This window comes from Macrobrachium rosenbergii, chromosome 14 (assembly GCF_040412425.1).
Source record: "Macrobrachium rosenbergii isolate ZJJX-2024 chromosome 14, ASM4041242v1, whole genome shotgun sequence".
In the NCBI taxonomy this organism is placed as follows: Eukaryota; Metazoa; Arthropoda; class Malacostraca; order Decapoda; family Palaemonidae; genus Macrobrachium; species Macrobrachium rosenbergii.
In genome coordinates this window covers 33214884-33229883 of record NC_089754.1, presented here as the reverse complement: position 1 = coordinate 33229883, position 15000 = coordinate 33214884, and the positions used below count along the sequence as shown (strand labels likewise).

Here is a 15000-nt window from a genome sequence, read left to right as displayed (position 1 = left end):
GTTCAGCGTCCTCCTCCCCATTACCAAGCACACATCTTCGAAAGAATTTCCCAAGAACCAAAAAAGAAAAAAAAGAAAAAACATGGAATAAACGGAGAAACAGACTGCAAACAGCACGACCACTGTCAGTCCCTAGAATTGACCAAGAGATCCTCTGCTTCTCGCACACGTGGCTGAATGAAATATGAATGAAATTTAAACATTTTTTTGCCGAGATTCCAGCAGATGTCGCTCTCTGAATCACGAGTCACCTGACATACCCGACTTGACATAGTTGCAGCGACCAGTGAAGACATCTTTAGGATCTTGGGTAAGATAGCCGGGCGTGTGCAATGTAGGATGATATCGTTGTGTCTTAAGTATCTTTCCTTTTTTTTTATTCTTTATTTTTCATTGGTATTCTACCGGAATGCAGGGTCTCCGAAGCGTCTGATTATGTATGTAAGAGTGTTAAGAAATTAATCCAGTTTTGAATGGCGGTGATGGAGCGAATAATATTCGGAATGAAAATATCGCCATTTTTATTTTAGATTTGTAGATAAATTTTTAGACATATGGAAGGAGATAATGTCATTTCGGTATATAATTTCATTTGCTGCAGTTGTTTCTCACATAAAAGACTCCTCAGCAGCACATCGAAGAACTTTCTCTCAGATACTGTCATTCACCCCTGTTTTGAGCATAATACTTTTTTCATGGGCACTAAGGCCCTTAGTTATAAAAGACTGATGACTGGCTACACAGTACTTAAATATGATGTATCTATATAAAGATACTAATGTTGCTATTTGTAAATTATGCTTTATATATATATATATATATATATATATATATATATATATATATATATATATACGAGTATATATATAATGTTATGCCTAAAGACTAACTAGGCCATTTTGAAAATAACAGGATCACTTATTTGGGAAGGTATTAGTAGGCCTGGTTTGATTCGCTTGTAGCTGAGGTATTCTGAAACTGTCATTATCATTTATGAATCCCTCTGTCTCAGGCGAATTCCTGCGCATTGCTTCAATAGGATAAGAAGCCAATAGGATTTCTCCTAACGTATTGGTGCAATAGGGTAAGAAGTCAGTGGGACGTAATATTATCGTGAATCCTACCTGTTGCCACACTAGTAGAAAATGCCAGTAGGACTTTTCCTGACTTATTGGTGCAATAGGATAAGAAGTCAGTAGGACCTTACATTTTCGCATGACAAAAACGCTGACGTCCCGAAAGTGAAGTCCTCATTATCACCCCTGACATCAATCCAGCTTGATATCTCCTTCACCAAAACCACAAGTTGCCCATCAAGAATAAAAAGCATAGAAAACGGGAACCATAAACAACATTATAAAAACGGGAACTAGTCATCAACTAGTCAGGGGTCAACAGCATCTCGTCTCTCTGAAACCACAAAGCGTTTACCGCATTGTCATTAATGTTTTTATTATTTTTTGTCCATTTTTAGCTCTAATACTTCGTTGGTTGCTTCGCTGTTTTAAACTTTCGAAATGTCTAAGGTGGTAATTTTGATAATTTTTTTTCTTTGGGTCATAGAAAGCCTGTTGATATTGGCACAGTAATATTTTTTGCAAGTTTGTTTTTTATGTAAATATTGAGATCTCTTTTAGACAGCAGTTGACCTACATTTGACCTACTTTAATTTATACCGAAATGGGCATTAAATAGAAGAGAAACTAACCAGCATTTGCCAGTTTGTGTATTTATGCTTTTATCATACTTCACAGATATTCCTGCTCTCTTGTATATGCAATTTATCGTTTTCTTTCCTTAGAATATCCATTAATAGTGTCTCTAACTTTTGTCCTTGGAATTATCAAAATCAATAAGCTTGTTTACACAACACCTCCAAAGGTCTGTTATAAATGATTAAAGGTCACATACCTCTGTATTTATGTTTACTTCACCTTAGATCCCCCAAAGGGTAAAAATACAGTTTGTCGTGATTTATGATAGGTCATGTAGTTGGCCTTTTTATTATTTTCAGATTATTACGACAGAATGGACCTTTCTCTCTCTGATATTTTCCTCGTGATTGTTATAACAGAATAGACCTCCCCCTCTCTCTCTCTCTCTCTCTCTCTCTCTCTCTCTCTCTCTCTCTCTCTCTCTCTCTTTTTTCTCGTGATTATTATAACAGAAGGAACCTCTCTCTCTCTCTCTCTCTCTCTCTCTCTCTCTCTCTCTCTCTCTCTCTCTCTCTCTCTCTCTCTCTGGATGTAACACTCAAAAGGAAAGACTTGCGAGAAAAAAAGATAATCATATACCTTTACTGAGGGGTTGATATTACGTAGACTGGGGCCATCGTTATGCAATAGAGGCTTGCAGTTTTGTGCAAGAAATGTGGATATCATTTTGTTTTAACTTGTCGAGTTTTTTGACGCTTTGGGATATTTTTAATGGGATTCAGAGCCATTATTTTGATTATTCTTGAATAGATATAGTTTTTTGGCATTATATATGCTTCTGCATGCTTCCGGAGCTTACTGCTATAAAAGTGAATCAAGTCAGATTACGGGTTGATTTATTGTAATAATATTTCTTGGCACAATGTTGTGACTTTGTTAACCAGTGTTGTTATTTATTTTTCCTTCTAAGGGACGTATACCAACCTGCCTTCAGCTTTGCCGTATGCATGAAAATTCTTGCTAAAAAAATAACGCATTTGTTACAATCATGAGTTAAAAATGAGTACAATTATTTTCAAAGAATAATTATGGAGGATAGTGAGAATACCCAATACTTACTAACTCTTATAATTCCATTCCAGCATAAATTATCTTAGTAAATATAACATTTCAGTTCCCTGTGTTAAAGGACTAGTTTAATGGTCAGCGTTATACTTCATATTTCGTTAGGGAGGCCATACAGGCCTGAGGGTTTGGACACCGTCGGCGTATCGTAGAGTTCGGAGGGAGTAACGAAGTTCGATATTTTGTATTCCTCCAGGGGCTTCGTCGTTTCCGAGGGGAGAGCGCGCTTGTCCCTGCGCCTGCGTTGGCCGCTACTTTCGGGGAAGTTGAAACGCCTGTAGGACCTGATAAAGGTCCTCTTGAATTAGGCCTAGTGAAAATTGCAGGTCTTCCTCCTGAAGAAGTAGCTGTCGTAACTGTAGACGATGTGACGGGGATTTTCCCAATATCCAGATTGAGACCAACGTACAGGGGCGTCGCGTTGCAGTCGACGTTGAACCACCAGTCGCAGACGAAGTACTGCTGGTTGAAGACGGTGCCGTTGGGGCAGAGGAAGGAGTTCTGACGCCCGTCGAACTGGCAGATGTGGAAAACCTGACACCTGGCGACACGGGAGGTGTCAGCGAAATACCCTGGAAAGAGCTGACTGCCGCAGGAGAACCCGGTGTTGGGGACGGAGGCCAAGATTGGGTAGTCCCTCCCAGGGACGCCTCCTCTTGGGATGTTCACCCGAAGGGACCCTGAAGAACCTCTAGCGGCGATACTCTTGCTGCTACTACTACTGCTCTTGCCGGTACCTCCTCCTCCTCCGCTAGACGTGGATTTACCGGACTCAGAATCTTCCTGAAGAAGAAGAGGGCCTTTTGATTTCGGGGCGCCGTAGTTGTAGCCGGAAGCCTCGGAGGGCGGCGAGAGGTCATATCCTCCTCCTCCCGCTTCTTCAGGGAAAGCGACGACGAAGGCGACGCTCGACGACGAGGCTGCAAGAAAATAATGGTGAGAAAATGGAGGGGCGTCTCTCAGGAGGATTAGCATGTGTCATCTTCCCTGTAATTACTCGGTCAATTGCACGTGAAAGTCCTGTGGCCCGTTGTTGGTGATTAGACAGAAATGACGTCTATCTTCCAAGAGGGAAAGGCATTTCTCCTTTCTAAGATGACTCGAAACTGAGATTAGAAACTGAAGTAAAGAAAATAAAGTAAAGGAATACTGGATAATACTGAGTTATCGGAATGTGAAATGTACTAAAATAAGATGCTAAATATTGTCTTGTATAAGATTCAAAGAAATGTTAATTGATTTTTAGGAGATAGAAAGGCAAATTTAGTTGCAGTTTACCTCTTTTCCTTTGCATTTAACCTATTTTACTTTATTATGCAAAGAAGATTAAACAACTATATGTAATTTTTGACATATCAGTACCCAGGGTTACAAATCTAAGCTAATGGATATCGATAATCCTATTTTTTTTATTATCTCAAGTACTCAAGTATTTAAAAAGTTTCTCTCTCTCTCTCTCTCTCTCTCTCTCTCTCTCTCTCTCTCTCTCTCTCTCTCTCTCTCTCTCTCTCTCTCAGAAATAAGAATTCCTTCACTATTTACAGTTCATGAAATTTAAAAAAAAATGTTGACATGTAAATTATAGCCACGTAAATTATGAATGCCTTCACTATGGTAAAATGATTGAATTTGTTTCTCTTAATATATAATAATTACTTTCTCGCTTATTCCTTACCGATGATAACGGCGATAATACGCAGCAGTAGTATCGTACTTTCCGAAAATGCCATTTTTTTTAATATATAGATCGTTGGTAACTTTACAAATGCAGGGAACCCGAGGACCACTTAACTGACACCCGCTCGTTCGATTATGATAAGACTGTCACGCTTCCCGCCCGTTATATACCTACACATACCGTCCTTTTTTCCCCTTAATTGAAACAAGGTTGCGTTCTATTGCGTACACTCTCCCAGTCACCCTGCAGGGCCACTCGCTGGTCCCTTTTGGTTTCTCTCGAGAAAAATTAACCACTCTGTGAACTGCATTTTTTCCCCTTGTCCTTTCTCTCGTATTCGGGCGATGTGTCATTCTTACGTTTTGCTGGGCCAAGCTTTTTGATGTTTGTCAAATTGATGGGATTTTTCGTGTAATTTGCTTTTTTGTTGTATAGTTTTTTTAATATATCCGTGGGTCATCGCTTAGTTCACATATTCGTAATTTGCATGTCTCTTGCATAAGACATCTTTGTGAATGGGTAAGAGCTTGTAGATTGCCGAGTGACACAATTCGACATTTTCTTATCCAGGAGTACAGTGAAGATGTTCTGTTGATTTCTTGCTATTTAATTTTTTATTATTTTCAAATTCTCATTGAACTTCCTTTTGGTATAGGAGTTAGTCTCAAGTCTTGCGTTGCAAATTTCAAGTGCCTGCATTTTTCCTAACAGATTAATATTATCGAAATTTTCACCAGGTATTCATATTTGTTTTAATTGATCACGAGAGCAGAAAAAATGTTGAATGCCTGTTGATATAAAGCCGAAACCTTCAAGCCGCCATAAAATAAATAGATAACTGTAAGAAATTTTAAACCCACAATTTGTGCCTTCTTTTCCATATAAAATCTAGCGGCCATGAACTTTACCTAATTTCGTGGCAGTTAGTTCAAGACAGTGTGAGAACTTTCATTTGGGTAATTAGGTGGATTCTTCAAGCAAGTGAGGGAGAGGCTTAATATGTAGGGCTAGATTGAACGTTTTGTTAAAAAAAAATCTTATTGAAATTATATATTGATAATTCTTTCAAGAGTACCGACTCTGTAGGTAAAGCCCCTCATTTGAGTTTTTAGCCTTGTGTGTAACTTGATGGATTCCGTGCCCCATTAGGTAAAATGTCTCCTACTTTTAATTATATATGTAATGAAAGAAGCATCTTACTTAATTTTAATTTTATTTATATTTACATGGGTTTATTCCAGATAAAGGTACATTATTATGCTCAGAGATATTTTAATGCGCATGAATTTTTACTTATATTTAACTGAAGTGTGTTATCTTTGTGATTAACATCATATGGTTTTACTGCTTTTAATATTCAGTCTGTTTGTGTCTCGGTATGAAAATAGTTTGACTAAAGTGCCTATACTTGCAGTCACTGACAGTGAAGAGGGAAAGAGGACCTAATAGAAAATTATTCAGTTATTGTTTAATAGAAAAATAAATCTATATATTAGTTACCATTGGATTATATTAGACCATTCGATCATATGTGCCATAACTTATAGAAAACTAATTACTGAGGAGCTCTGTAAAGACCGGACGGTTGAGGACCACCAAAAGTGACGAAAACGTCGGAAGAGCCAGCTGACACCAGGGCATCATCGTCAGCAGCATCATCAACCTTGCCGATGTCAGCGTTGAGGCTGACGAATTGCTGGGAGGCGGCGCAGTCGACGTTGAACCACCAGTCGCAGACGAAGTACTGCTGGTTGAAGACGGTGCCGTTGGGGCAGAGGAAGGAGTCCTGGCGGCCGTCGAACTGGCAGATGTGGAAGACCTGGCAGCCGGCTTCGTCAGCGACGTCAGCGTAGTACCCTGGGAAGTCCTGGTCGGCGCAGGAGAAGCCTGTGTCTGGGACTGAAGCCAGGATTGGGTAGTCCTGCCCAGGGACACCGCCCCCAGGAATACTGGCTGCCAGGTCAGCTATTGGGTTACCACTACCTCTTGCTACAACAACGTTGAGGGTGGAAGCTGCCCCTTGGAAGTCAGGGGTGTCGTAGGAATACCCTTGGGCAGAGGGCTCCGATAGGTCGTAACCTACCTGAGGGTGAGCTGCGCAGAGCATTGCTGTAATAATAAAATTAATTAAGTCCTGTAGTTTTTCTTAAGTTGTTAAGTCAAGTGAAATAAAGTTTGATTTTCTGCCAAACGTCAAGTTGTGTTTATCTCTGATTTTCTCTTTCAATCAAAATACTGACCATTTTCGTCAAATGTTTGGTTTGATCAAATTTGCTTTTTTATGTTTTAGGACAATATATATATATAAACACACACACACACACACACACACACACACACACACACACACACACACACATATATATATATATATATATATATATATATATATATATATATATATATATATATATATATATATATATATATATATATATATATATATCGATACTTTGAAAGCAAATGCTGTCGTTATGTTGTGGATTTTGTAAAAGTAATGGTATTGTTCATGTTTATTTGTATATGTATATATATTATATACAATTAAACATATAAAATAAGATAGTTTTTTCATTATATATATATGTGTGTGTACAGTATATATATGTAATAATATATATATATATATATATATATATATATATATATATATGTATATATGTATATAAATTTATAAGTGCATACACACATATGTATATATATATATATATATATATATATATATATATATATATAGATATATATATATATATATATATATATGAATGTCTGTGTATGTGCCTCATTTGTGTATACACACAAATGTGTATTAAACAAACTTACACAAAGCTACCACTCCAAAGAACCTCATCATGCTCTTTTGTTTTCCAAGTGATGATGATACACCAAGGTACACAGAATGCAATACTCATGAAAGAGAATCCTGCTCCATTATATACATGGCCAGCGCTCACCTCCCTTTGTAGTAAGGTCAGAATATTGAGTGTGGAGAGAGGTCATCCAAGGTCAGATTTGCCCCAGTTACGCAACTCGGCAATTTAAAAAGAGCCCCTTGGAAGGAAGGAAGAAGAGCAAAATAAGCCCCCCTCCCCCTCTGGAGGTCGTGGGTTTTCCTCAGTGCCCTGAATGCTGATGGGGGTGATTATGGGCATGGTTATGGGCGTGATTATGGGCATGATTACTGGGCGGCAGAGAGAAGGGTATTATCTCCGTAGAGATGTTACTTATGGGTCTTCCTGTTTCCGGAGAATGCTTGTTCGCTCGTATTCTTGAGTCTGTTTCGAAGGTTGCTTCCTTTAAAATTTACCTTAAGCGTTCCTAAGAGAGGTGTACTGGGTCCTCCATACATAAAAAAATTATATATTTATTTATATATATGTATACTATATATATCTGAATAAAAGACTTGTGTGGTTTAGTTGGTAGCGCCCTTGCCTTTCAGTTGAAAGACCTGGGTTCAATCCCGATGTGAGTCAGAAATTTATTGCTGTTCCACACATAATTGTGTTGAAAACTTATATATATATATATATATATATATATATATATATATATATATATATATATATATATATATATATATATATATATATATATATATATATATATATATATATATATATATATATATATATATATATATATATATATATATACATACATACATACACACACACACATATATATATATATATATATATATATATATATATATATATATATATATATACACATATATATGTACAGTATATATAAAATATATCTTCTTCTTTTAACGTGCTTTTTCCATTCGTATGGGGGTAAGCACGACGCCTTCTTTTTGAAGGACTTTGATGTGGCTTTGGGGTAGACTTTGTAGTCTCGATCGGCTGCCCTGCCTGTCATCGCTTAGGGGGTACCCTGGTAGCGTATGTACATGTATTGTACCAGTCACCAGCGCCCGTTCTCCCAGTAGCGAGGACTCGTAATATATATATATATATATATATATATATATATATATATATATATATATATATATATATATATATATATAATATAGATTAGTAGGCTGCTTTCTGAAATAGGAATCCAGCGGTCGTTGAGTTTAATCAATGAAAAACTACATTGACGAAAATTTTCGTATTGCCAGCTGTATGGTAAAAAGTAAATTTTGGAATTCGTAATTCATATACAAAAATGCCACCAGCACCTCCCCCCCCCCTCTCTCTCTCTCTCTCTCTCGTTGTTGTTGTAGGTATAGTTTTTTTTTTATTTATATGAGAATCGCCTCAACCAGACCATTATGACAAGCTTTGTATGTAGTGTTATATGTTTTCTCTTGAGAATAATTTGAACAAAATCGATACTGATAAAAAGGTTTGCTGCAATTTACAATAAATAGCACCATTGTGAATTGCAATTGAACTGCCTCTCTGATTGGTGCTAATTCTAATTAGGGGGTGTTCTTCTTGAGAAGTCATCTGTAATTTTTTATCGAATTTTTTTTTTTTTATTTATTGATCGTTTCCACAGTTCTGTTGGTGTTTTATTCATAGTTTTATTCTCGTACTTGTTTATGACTCCAATTCCATCCTCTCATGGTTATATGTCTACTTCTGATTATTTTTTATAATAATCCTAATTATTCCTGGATTTATGCTTGATATGAATTCCACCTTATGGGAGCAAGAAATGGTATCAGTTTTCTTTAATTTTATGCTAGAATGAATCTATTCGTGTTTGATGCCGTAAATTGCATGTTGGGTTGCTTTGCTACTTTGCTTATTAGGTTGCTTTGCTACTTTGCACATTAGGTAAATTGCATATTAGATTGTTTTGCTACTTTGCATAATAGGTTGCTTTGCTACTTTGCACATTAGGTAAATTGCCTATTAGTTTACTTTGCTGCCTAAGTGCAAAATTCCTAAATACTTCTGCATTGACAATTTATATGACACTTGAATATTTAAAGAGTCTTTCAAGTCTCTGCTTATCTTGTTTTTATTTTTTGGGTGATGGCGCCTTTGAAAAATTCTTATTCAGATAACTTTATGAGATCCTCCCCATCTGGAGAATCTTCCAGAATTTCCCGTAGCTTTTTTAGTGCATCTCTGTGACATCTTCTAACTGTTCAGGAATGGTGACTGTTGCAAAAGAGCTACTTCCAGTCTGTTTAATTTTTGGCAGATGTGATTTTTTATGTTTAGCTCGTTTGCTGTAATTTTTTCACATCTGATGAATTTGTTTCTGCCTTATTAATATTTACCAAATGAATGGCCTCTTGCCTGCAGAAAGTTTATCAGACACCAGCCAAAATGTTCCTCCTTGTACTGTGTAGGTTTCTCTTTTCTTCAGCTATGCAAAAAATTCTGTACTGAGATTGTTGTGGATGCTTGTCTCAGTCAAATCCATGAATGATTTTTATGCCAATTATATAATTACTTTTATTGATAGTTTATTCAATAACCTGTGTTTACACTGAAATCTGTTGAGGTGGTCATAGTTGATAAGGGAAAATAATGCAAATTTTATTTACCTTTATTTTTTTATTGTTTTGCAGAATGTTACGTATTATAAAAGCACGTAATGATTGTATGTTTCAATAAATATTCACCTAGGAAGTTTCTTTTCTACGAAAAATGTAGTCGTTTACAGATCAGATCGTTGGAAGGTTATTTTGCTTATTTATGCCGGGACGCCGTAGCTCTGGGAAGGCGCAGCAGCTGCTTGACTGAAGGAACTGGAAGCAGAAGCTACTTGACTGAAGGAACTTGAAGCCGAAGATACTTGGGAGAAGGAATTAGAAGAGGCAGCAGCACCATTGGCAGACCCTTGACCGAAGCCATTAGAAGAGGAACCTGCTCTTCGAGGAGGACCGTAAGCAGTGGAGGGCGAGAGGCTAGAGGCAGATCCTACGAAGCTACCTGCAGAAACTTTGCCGATCTCAGCGTTGAGACCAACGAACTGCTGACTGGCAGCGCAGTCGACATTGAACCACCAGTCGCAGACGAAGTACTGTTGGTTGAAGATGCTACCGTTGGGGCAAAGGAAGGAGTCTTGCCTGCCATCGAACTGGCAGATGTGGAAGACCTGGCAGCCGGCTTGGGGCGCTGTGTCAGCATAGTACCCAGGCAGCTGCTGACTGGCGCAGGAGAAGCCAGTATCAGGCACAGAAGCCAAGACAGGGTAGTCCTGCCCAGGGACGCCGCCACCTGGGATGCTGTCTGCTAGGGACCCTGCGGGGTTCCTGCTTGCCACGACTCTGTTGAAGGTGGAGGCAGCCCCGCTGAAGGCAGGACCGTCGTAGGAATAGCCAGGGCTAGAAGCTGATGAGGGACGCTTGTCAGGATTTGCTGCGGTAATGGCAGCTGGGAGGAAATAGATGTGAGTTAGATTTTTATACTTTGTTTTCGAGCAATAGAATATTTGTTGTGGGAAATGCAGTGCTTTATATATATATATATATATATATATATATATATATATATATATATATATATATATATATATATATATATATATATATATATATATAGTAATTGTATTTGTATTAGACGTAATCCAGAAAATCACTTTAGGCTTTATGCTGTTGGTTAAAATACAAGGATGATTATGTATGTGTTTCTGCTAAAGTCCCTCCCCATCGACAACACGCCTAAGCCCATATACATAACTACCACCTTATGTACATATATATATATATATATATATATATATATATATATATATATATATATATATATATATATATATATATATATACATACATACATATATACACATGCATAGCTGTTCATCTTTGCTCTGTCAAAACATGCATATGTGCACACATCCACGCATGTACTTCTGGCTACTGACACTATAAATTCACTGAGAAAGAGATAATTTTCGAAGATAATAATGAAATCAAACCTACCAAGTGCAAGAATGACAAAAGCAGATTTCATCTTGGTGTTAATTCAGCGGAAGAAGAAAATAGATGGAAGCTGCAGATCCAGAGGAAGTGAAGAGGGCTGAGAGAGGTCTGACCCGATACTGTGATGCACTGGGGCATCGCCGATGCTTTATAGTGCCACTCGGGCAAACGTGACCTCTCGGGGTCGCGTGACGGGCAGAAACATAGGTCAGTTTTCCTGACTCAGTTTTTCTTCAGTCATTTCCTCAATCATTTCTCAGTCATTTCTTAGTAAGTGGTGACTGACTGACTGACTTTCCTGTAACGCTGATTGTGGTTTCATCAATTTTGCGGTACTTGTACATAGGTGTGTTCTTATCAGTAAGGATGTTATTTAATTTCCCTTAGTATATCATTCATCATAATTGCTTGATAGCGTTCTCTGAGAAAATCGTGCTTTGAAATTATTATTCTGTGGCAATCAAGTGAATTAATTGGCGAGGATTTTTATAGAGTGGAAAACGTATTTTATTATTTCTGATGAATTTGAGAGCTGGACGAAATGTGATTATTTTATTGCCGCTCTTCTTGTGCGTTTATTTATATGATGATAATTTCAATGACTTTCCAAATATAAAGGGCATGGAATATAATAATTTTATGGCTTTCAAATAAGGAGTCATAAAATTGAATAATTTTTTACTTTTTAAAGTAGACACTTTTTAAAAATCCATTCTTATACAATTAAAAAACTGACCGCTTGAAGTACTTATGCAATAATCAAACTGATGTTGAAGCGCCTTTATGAGGCGTAGTTTACGCTTTGCGTTTCTGAATACTTTTGTCGACTCGTTGTCACAGCTGTTTTACACGCCTCTTACAATTGAGTAACCAGTCATGGATAGGTGTTGTAGTGTTATAAAACAAAAGACAGATGTCCATCGCCATGTTTATTAGTCTAGATCACTGGGCCCTTGCGGTGATAACCATATAACTCTAATATTTTAGTGGGGAGTTGTATCAGATTCATATTAAATGAAGGGATAATCTCAGGTGTCTTAGAACAATCATGTCAGGAGGCAACAAAAAGTTGCTCAATCCGGCAATCTCACTCGTTGCCTACCTGGTTTTGCCTTTGGGTGGCTCTTAGGATTGTCATTGCTAGTGTTAGAAAAGTTTAGCTTGAATACCATATTAATATACGAGTATATATATATATATATATATATATATATATATATATATATATATATATATATATATATATATATATATATAATCAGAAAGCTACAAACGTCCTTTAATATCCAATTCACTTACCTCGGAAGTAATATATTTTCATATATGTTACCGAAGGGAATTTTTAATTGATAATAAGTCCACCGTCCCGTGGGGTCGAACCAGCGACGGACGAGGAATCAGGACTACAGTGACACACTAACCAGTCGGCCACAAGAGAGGGTATATGAATACCATCTCCCATCAACCCACCCGTCGAACTCGGGTGTTTTGCGTTTGGAGACGATATCCACCCACCTCTGCCATGTTGACCGTGTAGTGCATTTGTCGCACGTAGCCATATTATGACTATTTATCACATCACCGTGATTCATATACAATCAGAAAGCTACAAACGTCCTTTAATATCCAATTCACTCTACCTCGGAAGTAATATATTTTCATATGTGTTACTGAAGGGGGAATTTTTAATTGATAATAAGTCCACCTGTCCCGTGGGGTCGAACCAGCGACGGACGAGGAATCAGGACTACAGTGACACACTAACCAGTCGGCCACAAGAGAGGGTATAAGTGAATACCATCTCCCATCAACCCAACCGTCGAACTCGGGTGTTTTGCGTTTGGAGACGATATCCACCCACCTCTGCCATGTTGACCGTGTAGTGCGTTTGTCGCACGTAGCCATATTATGACTATTTATCACATCACCGTGATTCATATACAATCAGAAAGCTACAAACGTCCTTTAATATCCAATTCACTCTACCTCGGAAGTAATATATTTTCATATATGTTACCGAAGGGGAATTTTTTTAATTGATAATAAGTCCACCGTCCCGTGGGGTCGAACCAGCGACGGACGAGGAATCAGGACTACAGTGACACACTAACCAGTCGGCCACAAGAGAGGGTATAAGTGAATACCATCTCCCATCAACCCACCCGTCGAACTCGGGTGAATTGGATATTAAAGGACGTTTGTAGCTTTCTGATTGTATATGAATCACGGTGATGTGATAAATAGTCATATATATATATATATATATACGTATATATATACATATATAAATATATATATATAATATCTATATACAATATATATATACGAGGGTAAGTCAAAAGTTCCAGGAAAAATTGTTGAATGATGTATTTACACAGGAATGAAAAACCCAAATACTTGGTAAACAATTATCTGTGATGTAGTGATCCATATAGACTTGTTACCTCAGTCAACCTCTTGCTACCGTGGTGTTAACATCTGCTTCAGAAAACTAACTTCTTGAACCCATGGAAAATAAAAATTTTGAGATGAGAGCTAGCATCAAGTTCCTGACCAAGCTTGATTGGAAACCAGGAAAATTATTGAAGCTTTGCAACAAGTTTATGGAGATTCTTCTCCATCTAAATCAGTTGTTTATGATTGATAAAGCGATTTAAGGATGGTCGGGAGGACCTCAAAGACAACCCAAGAGAGGGAAGACCATCGACTGCAAAAATGAAAGAATTGTGGCTTTGGTGCAGAATCTAGTGGATGAAGATCGTCGGATTACTATCGATATGATAGCTAATGAAACTGGGATCTCCCATGGTTCCGCATTTTCAATTTTAAATGAAAATCTTGGTTTGAGTAAACTTTCAGCACGTTGGGTCCCAAAAGCGTTGCGCGAAGACCAACTGCATCAAAGAGCTGAACTTTCTCTTGCAGTTTTAACGAAGATTGAATCAAATGAATCAGAGTTTTTGACCGGATTGTTACTGGAGATGAAACTTGGATCCATCAATATGACCCAGAAAGTAAAATTCAATCAAAGCAATGGTTACCAAGAGCTTCAGCTGCACCAGTGAAGTTCAAAGTGGCGAGATCTGCCCAGAAGGTTATGGCAACAGTGTTTTGGGACTCCAAAGGAGTGATTTTGATTGATTTCCTTGAAGGACAAAAAAACAATCACCGGGAACTACTACAAAGGTGTTTTGCAAAACTGAAGACTGCATTGGCTAAAAACGTCGAGGAAAGTTGCACCGCAGAATTTTGTTCCATCATGATAACGCTCCAGCACATTCATCAAGGGTTGCAAGAGGAGCCCTACGGAAATTTAGGTGGGAAACTCTTCCACATCCTCCTTATAGTCCTGATCTTGCTCCTTCAGATTTTTTCCTGTACCCAAAACTCAAGGAACACTTAAGAGGAGTCCGGTTTGAATCTTTGGATGCTGCTAAACATGCAGTTTCAACATGGTTTAATAGAAAGGCCCCAAATTTCTACAAAGAAGGGTTGCAGAGGTGGAAACAGCGCCTTGAAAAGTGTATAGAGTTAGATGGTAGATATGTAGAAAAATGATGTTTGAATTTCCTTAAATAAAGAGTATATTGAATTTTTCCTGAACTTTTGACTTACCCTCGTATATATATATATATATATATATA

General features: G+C 37.6%; 2 protein-coding genes and 1 long non-coding RNA gene across 3 annotated transcripts in view; 1 reads left to right on the top strand and 2 right to left on the bottom strand.

The window, feature by feature from the left end:
* LOC136845884 (uncharacterized) overlaps window positions 1–15000 on the top strand; it is a 315993-nt gene that overhangs the window by 22624 nt on the left and 278369 nt on the right. The window lies entirely within an intron of this gene.
* On the bottom strand, window positions 6014–6587 carry LOC136845642 (uncharacterized). Its single transcript, XM_067115792.1, has one exon. The coding sequence runs from the start codon at window positions 6563–6565 to the stop codon at window positions 6014–6016; it is 552 nt and encodes a 183-aa protein (XP_066971893.1). The 5' UTR covers window positions 6566–6587.
* On the bottom strand, window positions 9964–11494 carry LOC136845641 (uncharacterized). Its single transcript, XM_067115791.1, has 2 exons — window positions 11470–11494; window positions 9964–10808 (listed from the first exon to the last, which is right to left on the bottom strand). The coding sequence occupies exons 1-2, from the start codon at window positions 11492–11494 to the stop codon at window positions 10126–10128; spliced, it is 708 nt and encodes a 235-aa protein (XP_066971892.1). The 3' UTR covers window positions 9964–10125.